Source organism: Pygocentrus nattereri, chromosome 10, assembly GCF_015220715.1.
Source record: "Pygocentrus nattereri isolate fPygNat1 chromosome 10, fPygNat1.pri, whole genome shotgun sequence".
NCBI classification, from domain to species: domain Eukaryota; kingdom Metazoa; phylum Chordata; class Actinopteri; order Characiformes; family Serrasalmidae; genus Pygocentrus; species Pygocentrus nattereri.
This window is the reverse complement of record NC_051220.1, coordinates 36308047-36334582: the sequence shown is the minus strand read 5'-3', so window position 1 is coordinate 36334582 and position 26536 is coordinate 36308047. Positions and strand designations below refer to the sequence as shown.

Genomic DNA, 26536 nt, shown 5'->3' with positions numbered 1-26536 from the left:
AGTGACAGATGGCATGAAAGTGTGCTTCACACTTCCACATATATGCTACTACTTTGTGAAAGCTGTGGTGCTTGCGAGAGAGTGTGAATGTCTGTGAGGGTATGAATGTCCTTGCTTTTGTAGAATTTCAAAAGGTTATATTGATTTATACAAGAATAATTTGAAATATACAAGACAGATGTTCCTGTTTTCTCTCGTTCAGTTGTCAAGGACAGTTTAGTGCGTTTTTCAAGACTAAAAAATTAAACATCAGATGCCAAAATTATATTACAGGTGGATATGATGCTACAGATTCACCTCAGACATTGCAGCAGTAGCTTTCATTTTATGGCTGTTTACTACATACATGTAAAGTTGCATTTCAGCGCTTGCCCCACCTCACCACGAACTTCCTCTCTAGAGCCCTCACAAGTTGCCTTCTGCTTCCTCTAACTGGAATCTTCCGCTCTGACGGACTCTAACAAAAGCTGATAAGCCGATAGCATCTTTTTAGATTGGATGTTGTAAGAAGGAACATAACTATATTCTGTGTTATGAAGTCCTGTTTGAAGAAGCTTTGAGGCATCTCCGGTAGGTGACATGCACTAAAGAATGCAGTACAAATAGTAAAGATAAGAGTAATGGTACTACTACTACCTGCACTTTTAGTAGTGGTCTGTGTTCAGGTTTACCTTTAGGATGCTGGACACATTAGGTGGTTTATGAAACAACCGTTTTTGAGCCGAATACATGCTGGTAAAGCCATTTAAGCCGTGTTTCTTAATTGTATGTAAAACTTCCTAGCGCTTTTTCTCAGACAAGTTCCAGTCAGCGGTTGTTTCAGTCTTTCTAACGATGTGAAGTAAGTGCCCAGCATCTTATGACATTGATGCGGTTAAGAGGTTCTTGTTTGATGCAATGATAACGAAACGGGATGCAGGTATTTTGAAAGAACATTAAATAATTGGAATAAGTCTAAAATAAAACGATTTATATCGGTCCTTGTTTATAATACAGTGACCTGCAAATGCTTGAAGACCCTCAGTCAAAATGCGTGTTCTGTTCATTTAAGTGTAAGTAAGTTAACACATGCTCTACAGGGAACAAAACTAAAATATGGTACTTTTCTGCAAATGTTAGTGTAAAATTGCTGGGGATTTTTTTTTTTTTTTTTTTTTTTTTTTTTTTTTGTGGAGTAACGTATAGGAAATAAATAAAACACAATATAGTAAATGTGCAATAGCTTTTGCACAGGCCATGTTTTCTGTTTTATTCATTTAATTCATTTTAAATTCAAACCAAATTCAAAATACAAAAATGCAGCCATAACATTTAACACAACAGTTGCTCAACATTCAAGGACTGAAATGTAAAATCGCAACAAATTCCTCAGACGCGTTTTATGAATGAGTTTTATTCTTTTGCAGAGCTGATGGAAAGGCAGCCTCACTCGCATAATTTTTTGTGGCTTTTTGGTTATTTGCTTGAATTATACTCCACAGCTAGATGGAAACCTGGCTGATGACACCATGAACAGAGCTAAGGCAGCCTGATTAAGTTACAGAGTTCTGGGAAAAGCCAGCACAATTCTAAGACATCTCACACTCGGTTATTCATGTGCCCACAAACACTTGTGGCCAGGCTTGTTTGCTCAAGCCAGTGATGTGTCTGGCTTCAGTTTACATTTAGTTTTAGCAGTAGACATCAGCACCTCACAGCCTGATGAGGAAAAGAAGGACTGTTAACATGTTCGTCCTTACAAATACATTTAGAATCAAATTTCAGATGTTCTGATATTTAAGATTAGGTCTACATGTGAGGTATTTTGTTTAAGGGCTGTACAACACTTTTCAGTTGTCGTCCTGATATCATTCTGCACAAAACTGAGTCTGAAGTATGCAGATGAGCCCTCTGACCAATCAATGTTTTTACTGTGTGCTGTGAGCATCTTGACCAATCATAGACCCAGATGAGTGTTTAGATGAGAGAGGCATTCAAGTAATCAAACTAAATTGTGGTCAAAATAGTGTAATTATTGTTACTTTATTGATTCCATTCATGTTCACTCTGTTTTTGATGTATTACAAGGCATATTGCAATCTGTAGTAGTGCTGGGCAATATATCGTCTGAACTGCTACACTGGTTTTCAGTTTTACTGGTAGGCCTGTCAAGTATTACATGATCATCTTTTATGTATTTGAGCTGATTGCGCTTACTTAAGCTGGCTGCAGTTATTTTCCATATTTGTCAACTTTTGCAGTCAAAAAAATTAAGAATAATTGGATGCATTTTCATCCAGTTTGGTTTAGTTTTGTTCAAGGCGAGTGAATATAAATAAAAGAAAGCCGCAAATGCCTTTATTCAGACTCGTGTTTGAACAAAACAGCAAAAGTTCTCATTTCCGAGTCCTGCTATAACACTTTAGACGGCAGCGGTGAGACATGTTTGTTTATTTGAACTCATCTGTTAGGAGCTACTACCTATCGACAGCTAGGAAACAACAGACAGCTTGGAAACCACATCTTAAGCTTAAATTGATTAATCGAGACAGACAAAAACAGGTAACAGCAGTGCTGGTCATTTTCTGGGAGCTTCTGATTGATTGGTTTAAAAAAAATGGTTTAAAAAAAAACATACATATATACATACTATATTTCATTTGTGGGTGTGTGGTTTCAGTGTGTTTAATATTTGCAGCACTGTATCAGACTCCCTTTGATGTCACTTTAAGAGAAGCAGAACAGGACAAGCCATTTCCAAAGCATGAGGAAGTCTGTGTTTCCTAATGTCTCTTCAGTTCATTAGATCTGGTGACCTGAATTGTGTTGTATACTTGCTTTCATTCCATAAATACTCATTGCCTTGAGCGTAGAAGTCGCGCCTCTGTGGCTGCAGTTGCTAGCTGGTGCCTGTAGGGGTGCTGTGTGTTCCTAAGCAGGGCTTTGAGATGGGAGATCAGATGCACACTCCTAGCTGAGACTCCACTTAATGAAATCACTCCTGCTGAGCGCTCTTATTATACATCTAACAATGTGTGGCATGTTCCACACGCACAAAGCAAGCTCCACAGGGAAATGTCTATTTATATACAACTCAAGCCCAATAAGTGTTCTTTTGTGAGTGTGTGCGTGTTAGAGAGCGAGAGAGAGCGAGAGAGAGCGAGAGAGAGCGAGAGAGAGAGATGAATGTTGCGAGATGGCTTTGGTTCTTCTGCTGTATTGTAATTGCGAAGAGTTTTATTATTACGACAGTTATTTCTGTAAGGCTGAAATTGAAAGCAGTAATGGATGCTGATTTAAAGATAATTTTAATGCCTTATCCCAGTTCTGAGAAAATCTTAATCTTAGGCTTAATTGGTGTTATACTGACTGTAATGAGGATATTCAGTGCCTCTCCCCAATTCCCTCATTTCGTTAAGCAAAAATGGGTTAATTCCAATTTTAAAGGGGAAATTCCACCGATTTCTCAATTTCTAATTAAACCATTAGGATGTAAACAGTCATTTAGAGTTGTTTTGATGTAAAATGTTCCTTTTCAGACAGACTTGCTAAGTAAGAGTTGTTCACAGAGGTGGTGATGGGGACCAGACATCCGAAATATTTAACGCTTTTGAAAGCTACCTCACTTAAAGCTAATATACAAAGTGGTAATGAATAGGGTGTCTGGTGACTGAGGTAGTGTTTTACAGTATTTTTGAGAAGGTTTTGGCTAGAAATGTTTTTAAAAATCAATTCATGGCAGAGAGATGCATGTAGGGCAAAATAGTCCTCTAAAAACATTTTTTTACCACTATTTTACTGTCATCAACATTACATACAAAAGCTCAGAAGACACATGGAGGTTCACTATACATTTTGTTTAATTTAGTTTTAATAGGCTATATTTGCACTGTAGATAATGAGACCCCTGGTTCCCATCACCACCGTTACAAAGAAATTGGTAAAAGAGTCAGTGAGTCTCTTTGTGACAAAGCATTATGCATCAAACTGCTCTGAAAGGGTTGAGAAATATTATGCATAATATATGATAAATCAGGTGAAATGCCCTTTCATAGTAATAGTAATGCTGAAAATGTGCTTATAGCTTTATTCATGTAGTGCTTCTCATGCAAACCTTGCAGTGTGACGTGCTGTAAAGACGATGAATTTGATATAAAAATAAAGAATGTTTTTAATTTAAGCATTAAAAGTAGAAATTTGTGTGTTGACAAAGCACTTAGAAACAGAATAACAGGTCACGCTTGACAGAAATTAAGATATACAGAAATAAAATAAAAATAAAATAAATAAAAGCAAAATAAGGTTATTATGAATAAATGAAATAACATGCAGTCATTCACTCTGCACAACCTTACTGCAGAGAAGACGGTGCATAATGCTGCATATGGAAAAGCTCTTTTCAACTCACTTCCAGCAGGGAACTTCTGAAGCTTCTTAAGACATCTGAAATGCTTCAAATGCTAGGATAGGACCCAACATAGTGTATTAACTCTTTCATTACCCCACTGCACTGCCGCACTTCACAGCACACACATTTCCAGCTGAGAATGTATGAATAATCAACCTGTTTTTCTTCCCGCTTTCCACAGATGTGTCGTTTGTGGCAGAAGGCTCAGGTAAAGCTGTAGAGAATGGTCTACAGCATCCTCACCACAGCCACAGAGTAGTGCAGCACAGCAAGGTAAGAGTTAACCAAGCTTCACAGCCTCGTCATATCATACAGATTGAGTTTCCAAACAGTCCAGACATATTTAATTTCATCCCCCGTGTGTCATAAGCAGTGACTGCACATTTAGATGAGTGGCGGTCTTGATTTGCTTTGTAGGGCAAAAGAAGGAAAAGGCTTGTGGAGTATTAATAGAGCTGTCTTGTCTGTTTCTGATGCTAAATTCGTCTTAAACAAGGATTTATTTTTAGACAGACTCACCTTTATCTTTGTACTGTAATGTAGTGGAATGATGAAAGAGACAAATCATTTATTTTTGGTTACTGACATTAGGGTTAGGTGCGTTGTAAAAGGCAGAAACAACCCTTTCATTTACAGTCAAAACTGTAACAACAAGCTTTTAAAATAATCTTATATAATTTTGGTAGTTTAATAATAATTAATTTATTTATATAGCGCACTTCATGCCGGTGGCAGCTCAGAGCGCTTTACAGACAGGTGATGAAACATAGTTATACAAGAAATAAAATAATTAGTATTTATTCAGAATCAGAAGAAAATGAAAGAGCAAAATTTAAAGATAAACACCTACGAGACGTAGAGTTTTAATTCAATGTTAACATAGAGATGCTTTTTTAGATGCTTCTTAAAAGTGAGCACTGAGCTTGACTGTCTAGTAAAAGGTGGAATTGAGTTTCACAGTTTAGAAGCAGAATAACTGAAAGAGTCTCTCCATGTTTTCTTTATTTTTTTACAGAGGGTATTTGTAGAAGGCCAATACCTGCAGATCTTAGATTATGTGCCGGATCATAAATTACGTACATTTTTAACATAAATGCATAAACTATTATTATTATTATTATTATTATTAGTAGTAGTAGTAGTAGTAGTAGTAGTAGTAGTAGTAGTAGTAGTATTTAGTGTGCCCACCTTTTACATTGATTGCAGCTTCCATTCCGTTTGAGAGGGGACATTTTTCCACACCTCTAAAGTTTAGTCTTTGAAGTCGATTGCATTTTCTCCTTCTCACAATCCATAAAACCTTACTCCGCATTTTAGATGTCCAGTTTGAGTTGCTACTTTTTCGTCTGATCCCTTTTCGTCTTGACAGCTACGCATCCTTTCAGAACCATGCTGGGTGCTGAGTCGTCTTCTCACAGTGGAAGGATGGACAGAAACACCTGTAGATGTTTTCAGATCTGAAGCAGCTTAATTTTCTCCTCTCTCTCAAAGATGAAAGCTCAACTGTTTATCTGATGGAGACAGATTTGGTGTCTACCAGGTCTTGCGTGCATGGTTGTTAGGAGTCCCATTTTCTTTAATTTTGGTATAATAATTCTGAAATAATATTTAAACTGTTTTTTTTCTTCACATATTTTCTTTTGACTTTCCCTTTCCTTATGCAAGTGCTTGTTCCCACACGTCATATGGAAGCAGATGCAGTGTCAAAGCCTGATTGGCACTATTAGTTAGCACTCAGTGATTACCCTCTTCACGGCTTTGTGGCCTTTCCCCTGCATGCTCATTACTGTCACCAGCAGAAGAGCATCTGCTCAGGCTGAGGGTGAAACACACACTGGACCAGATGCAGATGGGGAACTAACAGGCTAATGTTGGTGCTGGCTTTTGCATGCAGGGCTGAAATCCTCAGCCTGTCCGCTTTAGAGAAGTGGAGGGAAGTAAAAACAAGCGAGGGCTGAACATCTTTGTATAATAGAATTAGCAGGGAAGTTCAGGCATTTTTTACTTTGTAGACACATTTTTTTTCCTCAGGACTCTCCTGAGACAGCTTGCACGCCTATGGGAGATGCTTAATGCTGCAAGGCGTTTCTATAATAGTTCATAGTTCTTGTCTACTTCTCTAGTTTCGTGCATCTTTTTACCTTTTAAGCTCTCCACAGTGAGTATCAGCTGATGATTTTTAGCTATTTTTAGTTCTCTCTTTTTGTCTTGCTTTTAAACTGCTGTTGATTGATGTCATATATAGGGCACTCTTGATGTGTAAATGGATTGATTAATGGCATTAGTTAGGATTTCAGTCACAATGCGCTGTCCTTGGCCCAGCAGGAAAGAATGGACATGAGGGACATTAAAAACATGCATAAATTGTGACAGATTTTAGCAAGTAGTATTATTCCAGTAGTTCTTGAACTGTAATGTATTTATTTTATACAGTATGTTTAATTGAGGCTGCAGTCAGGTTTCTCAGTTTTGCTCATTTTGCACCCTGAGTGTTTTTAATGCTTCTGTTTTCAGGGATTTTAATTATGATTCTATATTATTTATTTCTGCTTTGCTCTGTGGGATCTTTCCACTGCCATCCCATTCTTGATCTCTGAGCAGACAAGGTGGATTAGACAGAATAAACTGTTTCTGTCCACTCTGTTTGTCCACTGACAAGGACAGGTCCCTCTGTGTATTGTCCTGAATTGCATTATACTACAGTATATTTCAATCAAATGCAGTGTCTATTAATGCGCACATCAGTTTTCTAGTAGACACATGGTACTATTGGTATTCAGGGCTGTTACTCTGCCTCAGATGTGCCTTGATCTGATTAGTATCTTCACTGTCAGTATTTCTTACTTGAAATCTTATTTTATGCCCCAAAGCAGAAGTGATGGAGAAAAGAAACGTGTATGATGTCATCACCTGTGCTTGGCTGAAACTGATAGCGGAGTGCCTAGAAGCTCCTCGCTTCTAGCTGCAGCCTTTAATCAACCTACACAGTGGAGATTTACTTGTTTGGAACAGTGCTTGAACATGTTGACATCACAAATTAAAATAATCGCTATAGCTGCTTGATGGGGAAGAAGGAGGATTTGATTGATGGAAAAGTGTAAAACAGGGTGTTACCACAGGATGCTGTGAGGAGTGTTGGCACTTGCTCAGTTATTATGGATGTGCTTCACCATCTGCTGTTGCTGGTCCTTTCTTAATATGGATTCAATCTGGGTGAGACCACTAAAATTTATTGAGCTGCACTATGTGCTCAGTAATCGTCCGTGTTCATCCATATGAGTCTCAACAGTAATATTCAGCTGCCAGCAACAGGCCTGACTGCGTGTTATTACAAATTGTTTGGTGGATTTTTTTCCAAGCACCATCCAAATAACATTTCACCCTATTTGAGTTGTTTGTAGCTTTTGGGAAATGAAATGCCATTTCAGTTTAGAGTCAAAATTTTAATCTATTTAAATGAAATTATGTCTGTAGGAATGAGCGAATGCTTTAGTACATGAATATCTTATTATTGTCATTTGCAGCCTATGACCCCTGTGCAGGGGAAATTGTTTCAGGTAGCCATTTACACATTTTAAAATGTAGTCACCCTAAAATCAAAATGGGTGGTTTGAGATGTCAGTTATAAGTCTGCCAAATTGATGGCCTAACGTTAAATATGTCAGTTTAACGGTCACTTCATGAAAACACAAACCACAAATATTTTGTTTTGCATTGTCAGTTACGTTGTTTTCAGTTCCCTAAATTCCTGGACACTCTGTCCTTTCTCTGTCCTTTCCCAGTCATCAATTGGATGCACATGTTCCATGTTCTCTATTCAGCTTGATGATATTATCTAGGTAGCTATTTTTAAAGTATGTTTACATGTGCTGGGGAGTCTGTGGGAAAAGCCATTCATGGCATGGTTTGTTATATGCAGAGGTGGTGTTTTCTCGAATCCTTCTTACTTGAATAAATAAGTACGACTGACAAAGATTACTGTAAATGAGGGGTGCTCAGTACTACTCCTGGAGATCTACCAACCCATATCTAGCACACCTGTTCCAGGTAAAGAAGGCTTTCAGGGGCATCTGAACATTAGAGCCAGGTGTGTTGTATATGAACTTTCTGAGGTGGTAGATCTCCAGGACCAGGATTGTGCACCCCTGGCTTAGATCATCACACATTTTCAGGAGATGCTGTCAGCATGGTAAGGTGTACTAGTTCCTATAGACTGTTTACGTGGATAGTGAGTAGTAGAACTTAACTTCCAAACAGTGAAAAATGCTAACCACAATCTTCAGCCGTTTGCTTGAAACATCTACTCCTAGTACTGGGAAAGTTTGGACTCTGGTTAGGTGTCAAATACCTGGTATTAGTATGCCAGTTGAATGGCAGTCAAAAAATCATGTATTGTGTTTTAATATTCAGAAATAGTGTTGCTCTATTTATAGGTGCTAAAATGAAATTCTAGCTGTGCCACTTCTTTGAACACAGAGGGATCCTTAACTAACTTCAACATCAACCTAAACACACCAGAGAGCCACCAACACTGTTACTGTTAAAACAAGTGAATCACGAATTTAAAATGTGAAAGGCAGTTGCATCAGTTAGTTTGTCTGGTCTCAAACACCTTTCTGTCTCAGTTTATGTGTAGTAACATTGCGTCTCGTATACTAACTGATCATCCTCAGTTCTTCATAAGAAAAGTTTAATTGGATAATAAATCTTGGTTTGCTCTTAAGTGGAGACAAATGCTCCCCAACTTGAGTTAAAATACCCTCTGAATGGTCCAGTTGCCACATGGTTTACCAAAGTAAGCTCCTTTGCAGCGTCCATATCTTAACTCCAAGCAGATTTTTGGGCCACACCTTTTTGAGGTTAAAGGTACCCCAGTCGAATAAGCAGTCATAAAATATGCAGTCAAACCTTCAGTCATGCTGAAAGCAGTAAGCATGTTCAGTGTGCCTTAACCTTTAATTAAGACAGAGTCAAGTATGTTGAAATAGTCACCACTGGCTGTCAAAATTGCAAATTTGGAAGTGGCCGTGGTCAGACCCCCAGACCTGTGCCCTTCAATGTAGACCTAGGGGGATGGGAATGGCTAAGCTGGTCAGTCAACATATGGCCATGAGCCGGCTAATAATCTGGGCTTATTCACTGGGCTAGCCTCAGTCTGAGCAAAGCAGTTCTTTGCAGAGCCCGACGCAGACATAGAGCTGTTGAAGATTTGTATCAAACACCACCACGGACACCCATGGGCCCGGGCCAGTTCCGATGGCCGAGCAGACCGAGCACGATGCCATGCCGTGCATTTATCTCTCCGCTCTCATTGAGGTCTTCCTCCGCGAGCACTCCCCAGCTGAAGCCCTCTGGTCATTCCTGGCCATGTGCTGGTTCTGGCCTGAGTGTATGGAGGAAGGCAAGGACATTTTCCTGAGCTCCACTTTGCTTGCATTGCGCCGACTAGTCCAGGACAAGCTGGCCTGCCTGCTGGAAGACATGGCTGCCTGCGTGGCCTGCCAGAAAGCAGCTGAAGGATCAGTGCTCCTGGTAACCTGCTTGGCTTATTTACCAATTCCTTTGGGTGTGACGTTGGAGGAATGCTGGTGTTTCCAAAGCCTAACTATCATATTGACAGTTGTGTTAACAAAACACAACTTTATTGATTTTTATACTGCTTGAAAATGCCAGCTGCCATTTGAGTTCAAATTTAATGACAAAATGACCAAATGAAATTATGTATAATTACTCAGAGCAAACCAGGGTCCTCTCTGTGTGGAGTTTGCATGTTCTCCCCGTGTCTGCGTGGGTTTCCTCCGGGTTCTCCGGTTTCCTCCCACAGTCCAAAGACATGCATTCAGGCCGATTGGACATGCTAAATTGCCCCTAGGTGTGAGTGTGTGTGTGTGTATTAAGAGCAATGACTTATGTTAAGTTTTTTCTCTCATTTTGTTCTGGCAATGACATGATTAAGGCTCATCCACTTTGTGGATGCTTTTCTTAACTGTTCAACAGTGTAGGATAACTATATTACATATGATCACTATTCAAAAGTGTGTGTGATATCGTTTCTGGTGAAGCTGAACACTTCATGTAATTTGTGTTGGACACAGTTGCTGCTTAACAAATTTGTTTTGGCTGATTGTCCACTGCTGTCTGCAAATAGCATAGAATTGCATGTTACAGTCTGTCTCTCTCAATAGATGAGATGTTTGCCCTGGCATGCTTTGCTGGGTATTCCATTTATGATTGTGTTTACCATTGCATTGAACTTGGTGAAGGCTTTGCTTCCATCTACCTTGTAGATTAGTCAGACTGGCTTTTAATGCTGGGGCACTTCATTACTAAAACATATACCAAAAGTCCTCAGAGAGTCAAAGTAATAATATTTGCTTAAAGTGAACAGTGGTGCCTATAATGGGAAGTGCAGTGTAGCTTGTGTGGCTCTGTGCGTTGATTTATGGGCTTGTGTCTGTATTTATTGAGCTTTAAAATGAAGATGGCAGCGTGGCACAATAGCCCTCACCTCAGGGATGAATCACAACGTGTCAGAGCTTTTACTACTGCATGAAGGGACGTTTTCCTCTGAGCAATGGGCACAGCTCACACCAGGGACATCCCATATTTTACCTGGGCATCTCTGGGACATTTTTTCCCCTCTGCTCCTCTGATGCACTTGGGATAGCAATTTACAAGAGCATCTGTTGGAGATTATTTGCTTGGATTTCTGTTTGTAGTAGTAGTTTTTTGTTAAGGGGTTGCATATGATATGAAGGTGTAGCAGGGTCAGAGTTGCAGGACATTAGGCTCATTACAATTACTCGATTAAACTTAATTAACTAATTGGAAAAATTGTCAGTTAAAATGTAAATTTTCAGTGAATTGTCAGTGGTTAGCTGGTGTGCTTATGTGTATTTTTAAATTCTCCTACTGATCTTACAGTAAGAAATAGGGCCTGTTGGACAGTAATGTGTAAAAGTCAGGGATCGTCCTTTATTTCTAGTCAAAACAGCCATTAAGTTGTCATTTTTCATGAAGCATTTCTAAGGAGATGAGATCCATCCATCCATCCATCCATCCATCCATGGATGGATCTAAGGAGATGAGATTTAACCTAATTTATTTCTATTTAGGCAGTCGTGAGCTGGAGGTTAAGGATCTGGCCCTGTGACCCAGAGTCCAGACCCAATTAAATGTGTTTGAGATTATTTGGACTGTGAGAAGCAGAAAGTTCTAAGACTGAACTTTTGGAGGTGAAAAGTAATCCTGCAGATTTCTTTAATAAACTGTAAGCACATCTCTTAAAAGGAGTGTAAGCACTAATGAAGGTGAAGTCTGGACACACTAAGTATTTATTTCTTCAGTATATTTTTTCTGCTCCTTTCTGGCACTAAAAATGACTAAATAATATTTGTCTTTTTGACTGGAAATACATGACTGGTAATTTCTGACTTGTGCACAGTGCTGTGTTCTGTGTTTTATTACTGTACAGTTAAGTCCACTTGAATTGTTTGGCTATTATTTTAGAAGTTTTGTAAAATAGGTGGTGGATGACTAATGATTAATAGTGAGTCCTGCTGGACATGTTGGTCGTTGGAATGGTCGTTTAGTCGTTAATGTAGAATGTTGATCCTTTGTCTGGGTTGCTAGTAGTTGCATTTTTAAGAAAGAACTGGTATGAAGATTTGAAACAGCTAAGGTGTTTAAGTTAAAGGTTAGTTTGAGACAGTTAAGGTGTGGCAGTTTAGTGCCATGCTCATGGAAAATGGCTAATCCTCTTCTTGGCAGACATGTATAAGAGCCATAATCCTTCTGCCTCCCACACTGCCTCTGATGACCTTACTGAGATCAACACTTCTGCTTTACACATCAGCTACATGGTCCAGTATGAATAAAAAAAAAAAATAGTTTCTAGACCTTTATTGTTCATATGCTGTTAGCAGTGACTGGAGATGCCCCCATTAAACTGAAGCTATTTAAGTGCAGTGGCTTACCAGTAACATGGAGTGTAATCTTGCTTGTCTCATACAATATGTTTTTTGCAGAGCGGACTGATTCAGCACTAAATATGCTTCAGTGGCAAAAATATCTCTAGAAGCAGCAGTCTATAAATTCTGCCTGCTTTTTAAACTTGGTTATGAGTGAAAATGTGGAGGAATTGTGCAGTGAAATGGTACAGGGTGGAGGCTGTAGCATGCTGAATTGGTGAGGAATGTTTCTGACTATATCTGTGTGTAATTGAATGTTCTGGTGGGCCAGGTTTAGCTGCGGTGTTTGTTCGGTGCTGGAGTCTGTGCTGCTGCAGTCTTTGAAGTGCTCCGTAGCACCTGCCAAGGCTTAGCATCAGGAGACCTGGATTTGGAATAAACAAAGCCCTGTCTCACATGCCTAATGACCTCCAAGTAAGCTCTGTTTACTAACAGGGGTGTCGAATCTCTTTGTTTCATCTATGCAGTGAGACCAGACAACACATTATGACTTGTTTTGCTGAAAATACATTCTTTTCAAAGGTAAAAAAAAAAAGATTTGGTATTAGCTAGAGAGCTGTTTGGGGGGTTTATCTTTTATTTCCAAAGGAAAAGAAAAGATGAGGGATAGCCATGGCTGAAAGTGTGAAACATACCAGACAACCGATTGGATTTGGATGATATTGGGGACATTTCCAAAGCTGTGATTGAATTTTAGTGGAACTAATTAAATTGAAAGATGGACGGCGCTCCGATTTTAAACAAGTTTGCATAAGGTGATTGGAAAGTCACCCAAGCATTTGCCAAAAGCAGTCCGTGACTCTGCAATCACATTAAACAAACTTATATATATGTATGCGCTCAGCAATTTCAGCACCCAGTTATCTTTACTGTATGAACTGTGAAGTTAAGCATGGTGTGTTTATTTATTTATTTATTTATTTTTAAATAAAATTTAAATGCCGTGTGGAGTCTTGGACATCTCCAGGTTGTTTAAATGGCCACACCATATGCTGTGGAACAAGTCCCAAAGAGCTGACAAATAACATCTGCAGCCTACTGCTCCCTACTTTTTTCTCTGCCTAATCCACCTTAATTGTGGTGGATATCTCTTCTGAATCCTGCTGTCAGCTTGGACACGGGCATTAATAGCAGAGGTCATAGACGAGCCAGAAAAGTCGTCATTGTATTGATGTTATTGAAAGGCCTTGGCCTTTGGCAGCATGTTCACACTGACTGGCCTCTTCTTTATGTGCTCTGGAAGCTGTAGTGGGTCACGCGAGTGAGGGGAGGCATTTCCCACCATGTGCACAGCCAGAGGTTTTTGTCCCTTCAACAGCAATTGATATGCAGATTTCAGTGGGCAGCAGCACTTTTTCGTGCACTTTCTATCCTGCCTACGTGCACAGAACCTGTTACTGATTGATTGGCAAATCCCATCGAAAGATCCTTCAGCCCTAAATGGTTCGTTAGCCTCATGCTGACAGTTTTCTTGGACTTTCTGAGGTGGTTGACTGTTGAATTGGAATAGACGGAAGCGTGTTGAGCATGACTTGGTGTGAAAAACGGCTTTGAGAGAAGGAGAGCCTGGAGAAACTGAGCTGGATCTGAAGAGTAACAATTAGCTGGCCAGCCACAATGCCTGCCTTTAGGACAGGCAAACTGAGAAGAAAAGGATGTTCCTTGGCCCGGAGAACCAAGCGCCATGCCAGAGCGGCCTGGAGGCTCCTTTATAGGCTGCTTTTCATGGTGAGTAGTTTTTGTGGCAGACTGTATTAGGCCAGTGACATGATCAGGTGCATCATCAACCTACATATCAGCACACGTAGGGGCTGTTTGCACTCTACATTTTGTTGACTGGTTGTGTTTTTGCCAGTAGTGCTTATAGGGTCAGGGTAAGTGTCCATTTTTTTTGGTTGACAACATTTTTGAGAAGAGCTTGGTGTGATGATTGTTCTGACACATTGAGGGTTATACAGATGGCCAAGTTGAAGCATGCTGACACCCAGTAAAGGAAGCGTTGGAGGAGCTGTCATCTGTGTTTTAAAGAGCAGGAGGGAAATCAGGACAGAAGCTGTCAGCTCTGCATGTCATTATTATGTGTTTTTTTTCTCTTCTGTCTTGCCTCCATGCTCTCATTTTCATCTCTTAATTGGTTATTTGGGTCACCCGTTGCACAAAATTATTTTTTTTTTTATGATTGCTGCGTCACAGTGCTGTGCTGCAGTGCCTTAGACCAGAGTAGTATTAGTAACATTAGTGTACCTGCTGACCAGGTCAAGAAAATGAGCTTGCTGAGAAATGCTAGCATTGTGTTAGCGCTGTACTGTGAAAAGAGAGAAAAGTGCTTCATCTGTTTCAGGTGTTTTCATTAGGCTTGCAGTATTCATTCTGCTGTGCGCAGTGTGATGGCCCTACTGAGCTCGCATGCACCTCCTGGTGACTGCAGCAAAAATAAACGACTGTTTAAGCGCTTACTACGATCACTGTTGTCTGTATGGAGCAGACTAGGACGGGTTTTCCCACTGTCTCTGCTGCAAGCTGCTTGTTTAATATGTCAACATGATATTACTCTTTCTGCTCTTGTGAGGGAGAAAAAGAGCGTGAGGGAGAGAAAGAGAAAGAGAGAGAAATGCAATGCAGTAGAGTATACACTCACCAGCCACTTTATTAGGTACACCTACCTGTTCAATTGCTTGTTAACACAAATAGCTAATCAGCCAATCACATGGCCGCAACTCAGTGCATTTAGTCATGTAGAGGTGGTCAAGACAACTTGCTGAAGTGCAGACCGAGCATCAGAACGGGGAAGAAAGGGGATTTAAGTGACTTAACGTGGCGTGGTTGTTGGTGCCAGACGGACTGGTCTGAGTATTTCAGAAACTGCTGATCTACTGGGATTTTCACACACAGCCTTCTCTAGGGTTTACAGAGAATGGTCTGAAAAAGAGGAAATATCCAGTGAGCGGTCAGTTGTGTGGACGAAAATGCCTTGTTGATGTGAGAAGTCAGAGGAGAACGGGCAGACTGGTTTGAGATGATAGAAAGGCAACAGTAACTCAAATAACCCACCAAAATCTCTGAGGAACGTTTCCAACACCTTGTTGAAAGTATGTCTAGAATTAAGGCAGTCCTAAAGGCAAAAGGGGCTCCAACCTTTTACTAGCACCTAGTGTACCTAATAAAGTGGCTGGTGAGTGTATTTTTCATGCAGATTTTCTGGTTTGCTTTAGGCATTTAGTAAATGTTAGATGTTTAAAGGAGAGTGTGCCATATGACCAAAGAAAAAAATCGCAATACTGAGACATTTTCATGATACCTGATGCATCAAGACATTTTGTTTTTCTGTAATTCAGTCTGTTTAAAATGCTTTCACATCCATAGTTCACATATTGCATATAGTCATGTATTACATTACACTGTATCTCATTAAGCAGGGCCAGTTGTCAGCTGTAGGGCAGGGCAAGACAGCTATATTTCTTATGAGGCTCAACTCAATTATTTTTTTTCAATTAAAATGGTCACTGTGGAGATAGGGAATGGGGAAGCCCTGTTAATGTCCTTGATATGCACAGAAATAAGCTTTACTATTATCCACAATTGATCTGTTATCCATCACGATATCATAGTGCCAACAAGTGTTCATATAGCACACTAATCAGTGTTTGAAGGTCAGTAGACCAAATGATTTAACTGCTTGAGTACATGAGCGATTTTGGAGGTCACCATCATAACATTTTAGGATTATTTTTAAGGTTTACTTGCCATATAAAAACGATTAATTTTTTTTGTTGTTCCTTGAAGGTCGCTACTTGAAAGTACAGATTTAAACTGGAGTAATTAGCTGATATCTCACTTCTTACCATTTTATACACCGCTCTAATAAACAAACAAGCTTACCACTGCCCTCTAAAGGTGTTATAGCACCTAGTCAGAAGTTAGAATTCACTAAGCAGTTACCTAGAGACCGTTTAGAGCACCTTTAAGAGCAGGGCACTTAATGGAGAAAACAAGCAGTTTTGAAGCTTTCCAGACAAATACAGCACATCAGGCAAAGGTGCAGTCAGTTCTAAAATGAGTATGATTGGTTTGTTTAATCCCAAATAGCTCGGTGCCCAGCTTGTAGAATGATGCTGCATTTTATAGTCGTCTCAGACATGTCCTGATAGTCTTTACCACATTCTGGTAATGGAATTAAAACATTTTAAAGTTTTCTTCTGATGTTTTTTTTCCATTTAAGACTGAACTTAATATGTAAAAATAAAAAAATAAAAAATACTGAATATGCTACACGTATACACGAAAGGCCAATGACTTTCAAGCTCTTTGATAATTAGGTCAAATCAGCATCTCTATTTTTCTCCCTCCTTCTGAAACCGTTTCTAATGACATCATATAACATTTCGCCCGTGCAATATTTATGTTGTTTATCCTGCTTGTGTCTATTAAACATGCACTAAACGTTTAATCTACTTAGTTGATAGAGGTTCATATTTCACTGTGGTGAAGACAGCTTTGCACTCAGTGTTTGTGAGGGCCTCTAATCTCTTTGTAATTAATGAGGGAGAGGAGCTTGCGGGAGCTTCACTGTTGATGTGGGTGGTCCCGCCTTCACTCCGCGTCTCCGCCGCCTCTGGAGCCATGCGGCTTCTCTTTGAGACAGAGTCTGCTGCCATCCAATGCGGGGCCTTCTTCATCTCCTCCGCTCCCCCTCCACCTCCTTTCTCTCTCTCCCTCCATCTCCCAGCTCGGCAGACCAGCTTTGAAGCCACTTCTGCACACAGTCTCTGGAGTGACCACACTGTAATTAGTAAACAGTGCAGCAAAGCAAAGCTGCTGGCTCCATCCGAGACCCTCCTCCTTCCCTCTGCTCCGCAGCTTAGCCACTGACTCATGCAAAGCATTCTCTCTGTCTCCCTCTCACTCTCTCTTGCTCTTTCTCTCGCTCCCTCTCTCTCTCCACCCCCTTCCCTCTCTCTCTCTCTCCCTCTCTCTTCACTTTTGCTCATCTCTCATTTTCCTTTCTTTTTTCTCCCATTTCTTTCTCTAGCTCTGTTTTTCTCTCTCACCTCCATCTTTTTCTGCTTCTTTCTTTTCGCTTTTATCTCTTGTTTTTCTCTCCTTCTCTCACCCCATTCTCTTTTTTTACCTTTCTCTCTGTCCCTCCCATAGTCTTTTGTTTTCCACTTCTCCTTGCTTATAATCACACTCTCACACTGCTCTGTAGTTTGTTCGCTGTTGCCCTGTATTGATTGGCTGATGTGTCTGAGGGCGTCGGTCACTCACAGGGTGAACAGGTTCATTGTTAGCGTGTAAAGATGTTTTTAGTAAGTGAAGATCAGCCACTTCATTGAGGTTCTGACTGTCGCACAGAATGCCAGTGAGCTGATCTGGTGGTCTTTGCTATAAAATTTTGTGGCTTCTCTCTTTGTTTACTCACTGCATTCCAGAGGAGCCAGAGGGAGGCTCTGGAGCAGCCGGGTTTCTCTCAGTTCATGACTTACTTTCACACTCATGTTCTCTGCTCCCTTGGAGCCAGAGGACGATCCCACTGAGTGATGCAGCACAAGCTGCTGGCATTTATTTTGGGACCTCTATTGTAAGTAATATTCATTCTGCTATCGATCTCCCACCTTTGGATGAAAACAGTATCCAAGGCGTCCATTGTTTTGGTCTAAATGCTGACACAGCAGTGAGTATGGACCTCACCTCTACAAGTAATCAATGCCTGCTATTTCAGGACTTTTTTTATGCCAGTTTATAAAGTCAGCAAGGGAAGCCAGAGCCTGAAAATCTTCATGTTAATGTTTAAAACCAGCGTTAATGGATTTTAACTGTAGTCATCATCATCATCATCACCACTTTTATTTATATAGTGCCTTTCCCATGATCAAGGACACTTTACAATCAAAGAACATCAACCCATTAAACAAGAACACATTAAACAAAAGGACAATACAGGTAAACATTCAAGTATTAACAACGATAACGCAGGAGTCGTACACAAACGTCACTGATTATATACACCAATCATGTCCTCAGAAGTACACAATATGTATTGGGTGAGTATCAGTAGTTTGATTTGATATTCGTTGTTAAGTGCTATGGAGCAGCATAGTCCTATTCAGTCCTGGTCTCAGTCCTAGTCCTGAGAACTGTTTGTGTCAGGGCCCTGTTGTGCCTTTTGAGCCACTGCTGAGCATCTTTGAATGGCTGTTGCTTATAGTTTTAATTTAATTTAAGAATTAAAGTAAAATAATAAGAATAAAACAATAAAGAGCAAACGGTGACACAAGGCTAAATGGCTGTTTTTCTGCTGAGTCAGTTCTCTGGCTATTCAGCCTTGCAAATCAGTGTATTAGAAAAGAATTAGAAGTGAGCAAAGCAAGCAAACTAGGTTAATTTTTGTGTCTTCTGTATTTCTTTTTGATTACAAACTACTGCCTCCTTATCTTATGGAGAGATTTTCTTTCATACAAGCATGGAATATACATTTTTTGCAGTGTGTTCAAGTGTAACTTGTTAGAAAACAAAAAAAAAACTAATGGAAGACAGTCAAGCAGCCTTGTGTGCTGCTTGTATTCTTTTTTTTTTTTTTAAAGAACATCAGCTTGATGTGTTCAGGAATTGCCTGGGTCTGATTTTGAGAAACCCTGCTCTTAGGAGATGGAATCATTTTCCCATTTTTTCCATAACATGCAAAATACAGTGCATCAGTGAGGGGTGCAGTTAAGTGGCCAGCTACATATCTCCTGTTTCTGTTATAATGCTGCACTCTCTCCCTTATTTGGCTCTACCCATCATTTCTTCTGTTCTACATTATGAACGAAGAGACTCAAATAGCCCCACCGATCCAGTGAACTTTGGGATGTGGGGGGAAAAAAAAAAGTCCATTTAATTTCAACTGCATATGAATAATTTTCTCCAGGACCTGAAATATTCATTGTTCCTCTGTTTTTTTTTCAGACATTTGGTGGACTTAATCTTTTTACTCTTTGCAAATCGTGTTTCTATTTACATGAACGTGTCCGTTTAACATTGCCTTTGAAGTTGTGTTTATAGAAATTAAATTACTTTGATTCAACATAAGGAGTTTAAATTTATGCATCATCTTGTCCTCTGTCCATCACACTTTAGTGTCCGGAAGTAACTGAAGGCAGAAGTGCCATCAAATATCTTTCTTTTTTTTAATTAATTAATTTTATTTTTTTACCCTGAGCCTTGGCTCCAAAAACATCTCACCAAAAAGATTAGAGAAGAAAGAGACACCACGACTGGCTGGTGCTACAGAGCTTATCCATGCTGACAGGCAGTGTCATAGCAGTGGCACCTCTCCATTGGAAGAATTCAGATGTGAATGTATGAAAGGGACGACACCACATTTGTTCATTTCTGCTGAGAGGGCCCTGGACTTCCTCAGTAAAGCCTCAGAGATTTGATTATGCAAAATGCGTTAATAATAAACTGAAGGGGGAAAGTTATCAGGGGGAATTTGGCAAAAACGCTTGTGCAAATGATCAGACTCCACAAGCTGAATTTGTGGCTTCATAATATTTGTGTATGGCCATGTTGTTTATATGCGTTTGCCACAGTTGTCTTTCATTGATGGGATGAGAACAAAGGGAATCCTGAACTTTGACCATTGCAGCAGACAATTGCAGAGCACTTCCTGGTTTTAAGTGAGACTGCCACCGGCGTGTTTTATTCCTAACAGTGTTTTGCATCATCTGGCTTGTCTGATGCATTTTGAGTACTTACCACATCAGCATCCATACCCCGTCCGCATGGATATTCAGTTCATTCTCCTCCTCCTGTTTGTTTTAGAGTGTGGAGACAGTGTGCACGCTGTACCACTCCTTCCAGGAGAGTTCTGGGGGACTGATGGAGGGCCAGAAGGAGCCAGCAGGTCCAGAGCCCACCCTGCTTAGGCCCTGCCCACGGCACATGTCCGCCACAGAGAGGCTGCGCAAGGTCATCCAGGAATTAGTGGACACAGAGAAATCCTATGTGAAGGTAAGAGCCCTCAAAAACCCTGTTAGCTAAGGAAGTCCATTTGTTCCATTGAAAACAAATATATAAGCAGTCGTAATAATGAGAGGTCCCCATAACTTAGACTCTCATAAATGACAGCATCTCATGATTATGACTTGATATCTCCTAATAATTAGGTCATATCTCATAATGATAACTTGATATTTCATAATTATGGCTTTCTATTTCATAATAATGTGATTCTATCTCATAATTATGAATTAGTTTTTCATAATTACAGCTTGCCATCTCATAATTATGAGATCTTGTCTGATAATTACGACTCAACTCAGTGTCTCATAATTATGACTGGCTCTCTTATGATTCTGACTTAGCATCTCATAATTCTGATTTAGTATCTCATATTAATTACCATTATTTTGTCATTTGTTTCTTACAGTCTCAAAATAATTATAATGTCTCATGACTTGGTGTCTCATAATAATCACTTAAAAGCTCATAACAAAATTGACATATTGTGACATACTAAATGGCCTTTTTTCCTCTCTCCAAGTGGCAAAAACAGGTTATAGGTAAATAAACAGTTTATTACAGATACTGCAGAATGAGGTCCATTGCTTTCTTCTAAGCACATTGCGTGAAATGCTCTTTGAAAAGATTTAGCTCTTAAGTGTTGACACTGGATTGGCGGGTGCTATACATGAAGGAAATTCAGGTAGCGGGTGGCAACTGATATTTGGAAGCTAATTGGGCAAAGAAACTACCTTCTCCTGCAGAGAAGGCAACTTAGAAGTCGATAGATGTTCCATTGATCCCCTGGGGACATGTAATTAATTTACTTCTTCACAGGTAAAGAAGAAGCAGCCCAGATGCCAGGGCTTATCAGTTTGCTGGATAAAAGCAGACATGGGGGCAAAGATCCAAACATAGAGAAGAAATATGTGGGCTGTATTTTACATTTACATTTTTCTACATGTACCTAGTTGATGCTGCTAGTGAGCCTTATAACAGCATTAAAGCTGTGCCCTGATGATGAGCAGCTCTTGGTTAATATGTGCCTGGAAAGTGTCTGATTATTCCCACAGCCACTGATTTGTTGGAGTGCTGTGAGAGAGTCCTATGCTGAAGCAGAAGCCATTTGTCTATGATGTGCTGCGTTGGCGCTGGTGGGCTGCAATAAATCAGCCTAACGAGAAATATCCAGGCTGATGCACTGACAGGCTGCCAGTTCCTTAACATGGCCACAGTGGGCACAGAAAAATCAGTGTGGGTGATGCTGGGCACCTGCTCATGTAGTGTTTCTTCTGAAATCGGGGTGTTAACTGGGTGGTTGTTCTCCCTTTGCTGCAGTAACGGCCTCCACTTTTCTCAGAAGGCCTCATATTAGAAGAAGAGTATTAGCGAGGCCTGTTGGTGATGTTGAATTATTAGTTCTTGATCACAAATTTCTCTCTAACTCATTCCAAATGTATGTGATGGAGCTCCATCACTCCAGAGAATGCAGTTCCAATGCAGTCCAGGGCTGTGAGCCCTGTAGCTGAACCTTATAATTTGGCATGGTGACCTAACTGGATGAAGAAACTACCTTCTCCTGCAGAGATGGCAACTTACAGTTGATAGATGGTTTGCTGATCCCCTGGGGACACACAGTTAATTTACTTCTGTACAGGTAAAGAAGAAGCAGTTCAGGTCCAGGGGCTCATCAGTTGCTGGACAAAAACAGATATGGAGGCATACATCCAAAAATCCAAACAACAAATATCTGAACTCTACTTGAATAATTTTTCTACCCGTTCCTCCTTGATGTTGTTGGTGAACCTTATAACTGCATTAAAGCTTTGTAGGATTATTAGTTCTGAGTCAGTCCAGCTTATCTCAAAGATATTGTATGATGCTCCTGTACTCTAGAGAAGGCAGTTCTACTGCTCCAGTGATGTGAGTCGTCTAGCAGAACCTTGGCATTGGACCTGGTGACCTTAAGCGCACATGTGGCTGCTCGAGAATTTCCCAAGCTGCGTGTGCCCGGCTGATCAGATTGTCACCCTAAAGTAGCTGAATTCACTAATTAGCAGGTTGTCTGAATACTTTTGGTTGTATAGAGTATGAAACGGCAAGAGAGAGATGAAAATGGAAGGAGGAATTGTACAAGATTTGGAGGATCACCTCTGTACTAGTTTCACATCACCAAAGGCTATGTCTAGAATCCTGGTGAGTGAGATTACCCATGTGCCAGTATCTGACTGATTCCTGTTCCCCTTTTAGGACCTCAGCTGCCTCTTTGAAATCTACCTGAAGCCTCTGCAGAAGGAGACATTTCTCACACTGGATGAGGTAAGGCAAAATATGGGCATTAGTTCTAATGCTAAAGCTTAGAGCTGGATGCCTTAACCTTCAGAAGTCACAGCTATTGGCAGTGTTTACCAATGTATGGTTTAAATTTAAAATCTGTTTCAAACAAGCTGAAAAAAATTGAGGAAAGTGCAGACTCTAAACTTTTGATGCCACAATTGTGTTTGTAAGGAGTTATTATGAATCTGACCAGAGAAGGATGGGTTCCCCTTTTCAATCTTGTTTCCTCACAAGGTTTCTTCTTCTTGCTCTTAGGGAGTTTTTTCTCTTCACTGTCGCCACTGGGTTTCTCATGGGGGCCATAAATAAACTTTGACTTGACTTGAAATGTAAATGTAATTCATTCTGTACTTTATAATGTAATTAAATGTCTATTTATGTAATTATATTTAAATAGCACAGCTGAATGAAAGTAATAATTCGCAACTTCTGATGGTTAAAGAAGAATTTACAGAGACTGTCATTCACAATAACAATTCTTACTCATTTTCTCTGAAGTTGGTAAGCTGGCGTGACCCCCAGCTTGCTGTAACTGAAGCTAATGACCAGAATTTTTGCCTCACTGGTTTCCACACCACAGCCCACTAAACTGGGTTTGACCCTGAGATCCCTAAGGAGAGATCAGTCAATACATCACATTAAAGATCCATTTACACGGTAGAATTTGCCTTTGCACAGAGCAAGCAGACTCAGAAAACAGGTGGCTGAGTACTGCGTTTAGGATAACCGATGACTGAGTGATGTAGGTTTCTGTTCAGTGTTTGCAGTTCACTGGGTTGCTTTGCTCTTGTTGTGTAATCTTGCTTTGATCAGCGCTTGCTTAGTTGGGGAAACCACCAAACTCTGATTTTTTTTTTTTCCATTTAAAAATGTGAACCTCCTTTCTTACAAATACAAAATGTTTCTTAGGTTCTCTATCTAGTACCTTGTTTTTACTACAGGCAGATCATTTAAATGAGCTGTTTAGAAATTAGTAGCTTTGTTGGTTTAACTATATTTCATCTCCCTCCAGATGGAGAGCTTGTTTGGTAGTCTACCAGAGATGCTGGACTTCCAGAAGGTTTTCCTACAAACATTGGAGGAGAGAATAGCCTCCTCTCCAGACTTCAGCACTCTGGAGACCCCTGTGCAATTCAAGGTAAGACGTCACAAACACATGAGCACACATTAGCATAAAGTGCATCAGTGCTCAAATGAAAAAGAAATCTCCAATCTTTATATAGATGTCTATATGATGACCAGCAGAGGAGAATGGTAAAGTGACATAAATTGTACTGACAAGGCATAGAGAGTGTTTTTATGGCTTCAGTGGGCTGGTAGTAGGGTGTAAGTGCACGCTGTCAGTAGTGAGAGAGATCATAGATGTGAAGATGGGGGAGGGTGTCTCGGTACAGTCTGAGTCGGCAGTGCACGCAGCACGCCTCGGCTTGGATAGGCATTCTCTCCACAGCTCTGGTTGATTTCAAAGTCTCTCTCTCTCTCTCTCTCTCTCTCTCTCTCCTTTCCTAAAGGTTGAATAGTGCTTTGCCTCTTTTGTTTTAATTTTAACATCCTGTCTGACTCTTATGATTCATCTCTCACTCTCTTTCTCTCTCTGTCTATCTATCTATCTTCCCACCTTCCAGAAGCTGTTGTTTTCTTTGGGTGGATCCTTTCTCTACTACGCTGATCACTTCAAACTCTACAGTGGCTTCTGTGCCAACCACATCAAGGTCCAGAAGGTTCTGGAGCGAGGTACAGCCCAATCTCCTACATCCAGAAGCTCATTACAGTCAAATTGCATCATTATCACAGAAATAACAAAATTAGAATATTCCTGTCCTTTAGGAATGAATAATAGAGCCCCAGTTCAAGCCATAAATTCTGTGTGGTTCCTCAGGCAAAACTCCCATTAAGTAGTGACACCCTTCCCCTCCCCCACATTCAAGTGTGTAATTTCGCCTGTGGTATTTTTCATCCTAATATTTTCGAGCCCAAGTATGGTAATCTGTTTTCCTCCTATAAAAAAAGTAAGTAAGCTGACCATTTTGCCACATATCCTTCAGTTTCCTCTTGTGCATTTAATCTCTGTGTTGAAATGCACCCTCACTGTCCCTGCAGTGCCCTGCATTGATACAAAAAAAAAAAGAAGAAAGAAGTGGAGTGCATGTATATACAGCTATTAACTGCATGTCCATCTCTACTTTAGAAGGCATCAGATTTGATGGTTAAAATATTAAAAAACGGAAAGCTATTCTAATAGTCGACACACTGGCCACTTTTATGAAACCATGCGTTTTGATGGGAAAACAAATGTTTATCCAGACGTGTAATAGTTTATCACTAGTGTGGTTTGGCTAGCAAGTCTGATTTTGATGTGGAAGTATGACCTTAAAAAAGAATTCTTCATAATTAAGTGGTTGAGATGTAAACAGTCATTCAGAGTGTTTTGATGTGAAATGGTTAATTGTGGAGAAACTGGCTCAGATTTCATTACAGTGGTGTGATAGGAATCAGGGATCAAGAGATCTGCAAGGAAAATATAACTGCACACATGCATGTCTTCTGAGCTTTATACGTAATGCTGGTAAGGGTGAAATGGTGGTAAATCTAAAAATTATTTGTCTTTGGGGACTTTTTTTTAATTTATTTACAATGCCCCACATCTTTGCCATGAATGGATTAAGAATAAAAACTCTTCAACATCAGGCAGTGTATTCATAATCATTTAATGCAATAACTCCTTTAGATAGGCCTTAAACTCTTCAGGCATCTTCCCATCACCACCACTGTGAAGAAATCTGACTTGCGTAGTTTCTCTAGAATGGAACATTTCACAGAAAACCACTCCGAGTGACTTTATTTATGCAGATTTTTTGAAAAATGGGTGGAATTCCCCTTTAACAGCCCAGTTAAGTTTCCTGGTGCTCTTGATTGCTTTGTAGCTAGCATGTTCTCCATTGCATTTATTACTGAAAAAAACAGAGCATGGAGGTTACTGAGGTGTTCAGATCTATAGGAAGACAATTCAAACTAAAGTGGGCGATAAAGCCAACATGTCTGAGTTTAGCATGGGCTTCAGTATAAAGCAGTTTTTTCTTTTTTTAAAACCTTGATGACTCCCTTGTAGAGCTGTTCAATGAGACTATTTATTGTTGTGATAAATTACATTACAAAATGTCACAATAAGCATTATTGAGCATGTTGATATCGCAAGTACTTGCTTGATTGATTACAAAGACAGCATAATTAGTCCTGTTTAAATTTAGTAAAGCACAGTGTGTAAAACATTGAATACACATATTGGAGTTCATCATTTTTGGTAGTATTTTTAAAAAGTGGGTTTACTTTGTCCAACTTATCAGAAATGACAAATGTTATGACCTTGTGTATAGTAACAAAATGTAAAAAAAAAAAAGGTTAAAAAAAAAGGTGATATTTTGTGATTTTGCCCACGTCTACTCCCCTGTGCATTGAGGGACTCACCAAAATGCTGTCTGCATTTGTAAGATGATGGTTAAAAAGACACTGCTTCCTCTGCTCTCCTGCACCGTGAACTGGTGTTCAAACTGAGCAAGCAACCTGTTCAGGGTTACCAGATTTGGCAGAATCCCCAGTTTAGCATTTTCATGCAACTTTCATGAAGGGTTTTGTACCTTGTAGGTTATAATGGAAAAAAATAAGTAGAGCTTGTGCTGTGGTGCATATAAACAATAATAATAATGACCAGATCATGACAATCCAAATATGTACAGTTGTGTGCAAAATTTTGGGCGCCCTGGTCAAATGACATTTTGTTCATTTTCAAAGTGAAAATAAGTTACTGCACCCTCTAAGAGAACACACTTCTGCACATTTTAATACACAGCTACTGTTTACT

General features: G+C 39.9%; 1 protein-coding gene across 6 annotated transcripts in view; it reads left to right on the top strand.

Moving 5' to 3' along the window:
• Positions 1 to 26536, top strand: part of tiam2a (TIAM Rac1 associated GEF 2a) — an 88504-nt gene that overhangs the window by 54340 nt on the left and 7628 nt on the right. For all 6 annotated transcript variants that reach the window (XM_017723860.2, XM_017723859.2, XM_017723857.2 and 3 more), the window contains 5 exons: positions 4569 to 4660; positions 20161 to 20349; positions 22591 to 22659; positions 23690 to 23815; positions 24303 to 24411. In XM_017723860.2, coding sequence (XP_017579349.2) covers positions 4569 to 4660; positions 20161 to 20349; positions 22591 to 22659; positions 23690 to 23815; positions 24303 to 24411 — 585 coding nt within the window. The remainder of the gene's footprint in view (positions 1 to 4568; positions 4661 to 20160; positions 20350 to 22590; positions 22660 to 23689; positions 23816 to 24302; positions 24412 to 26536) is intronic.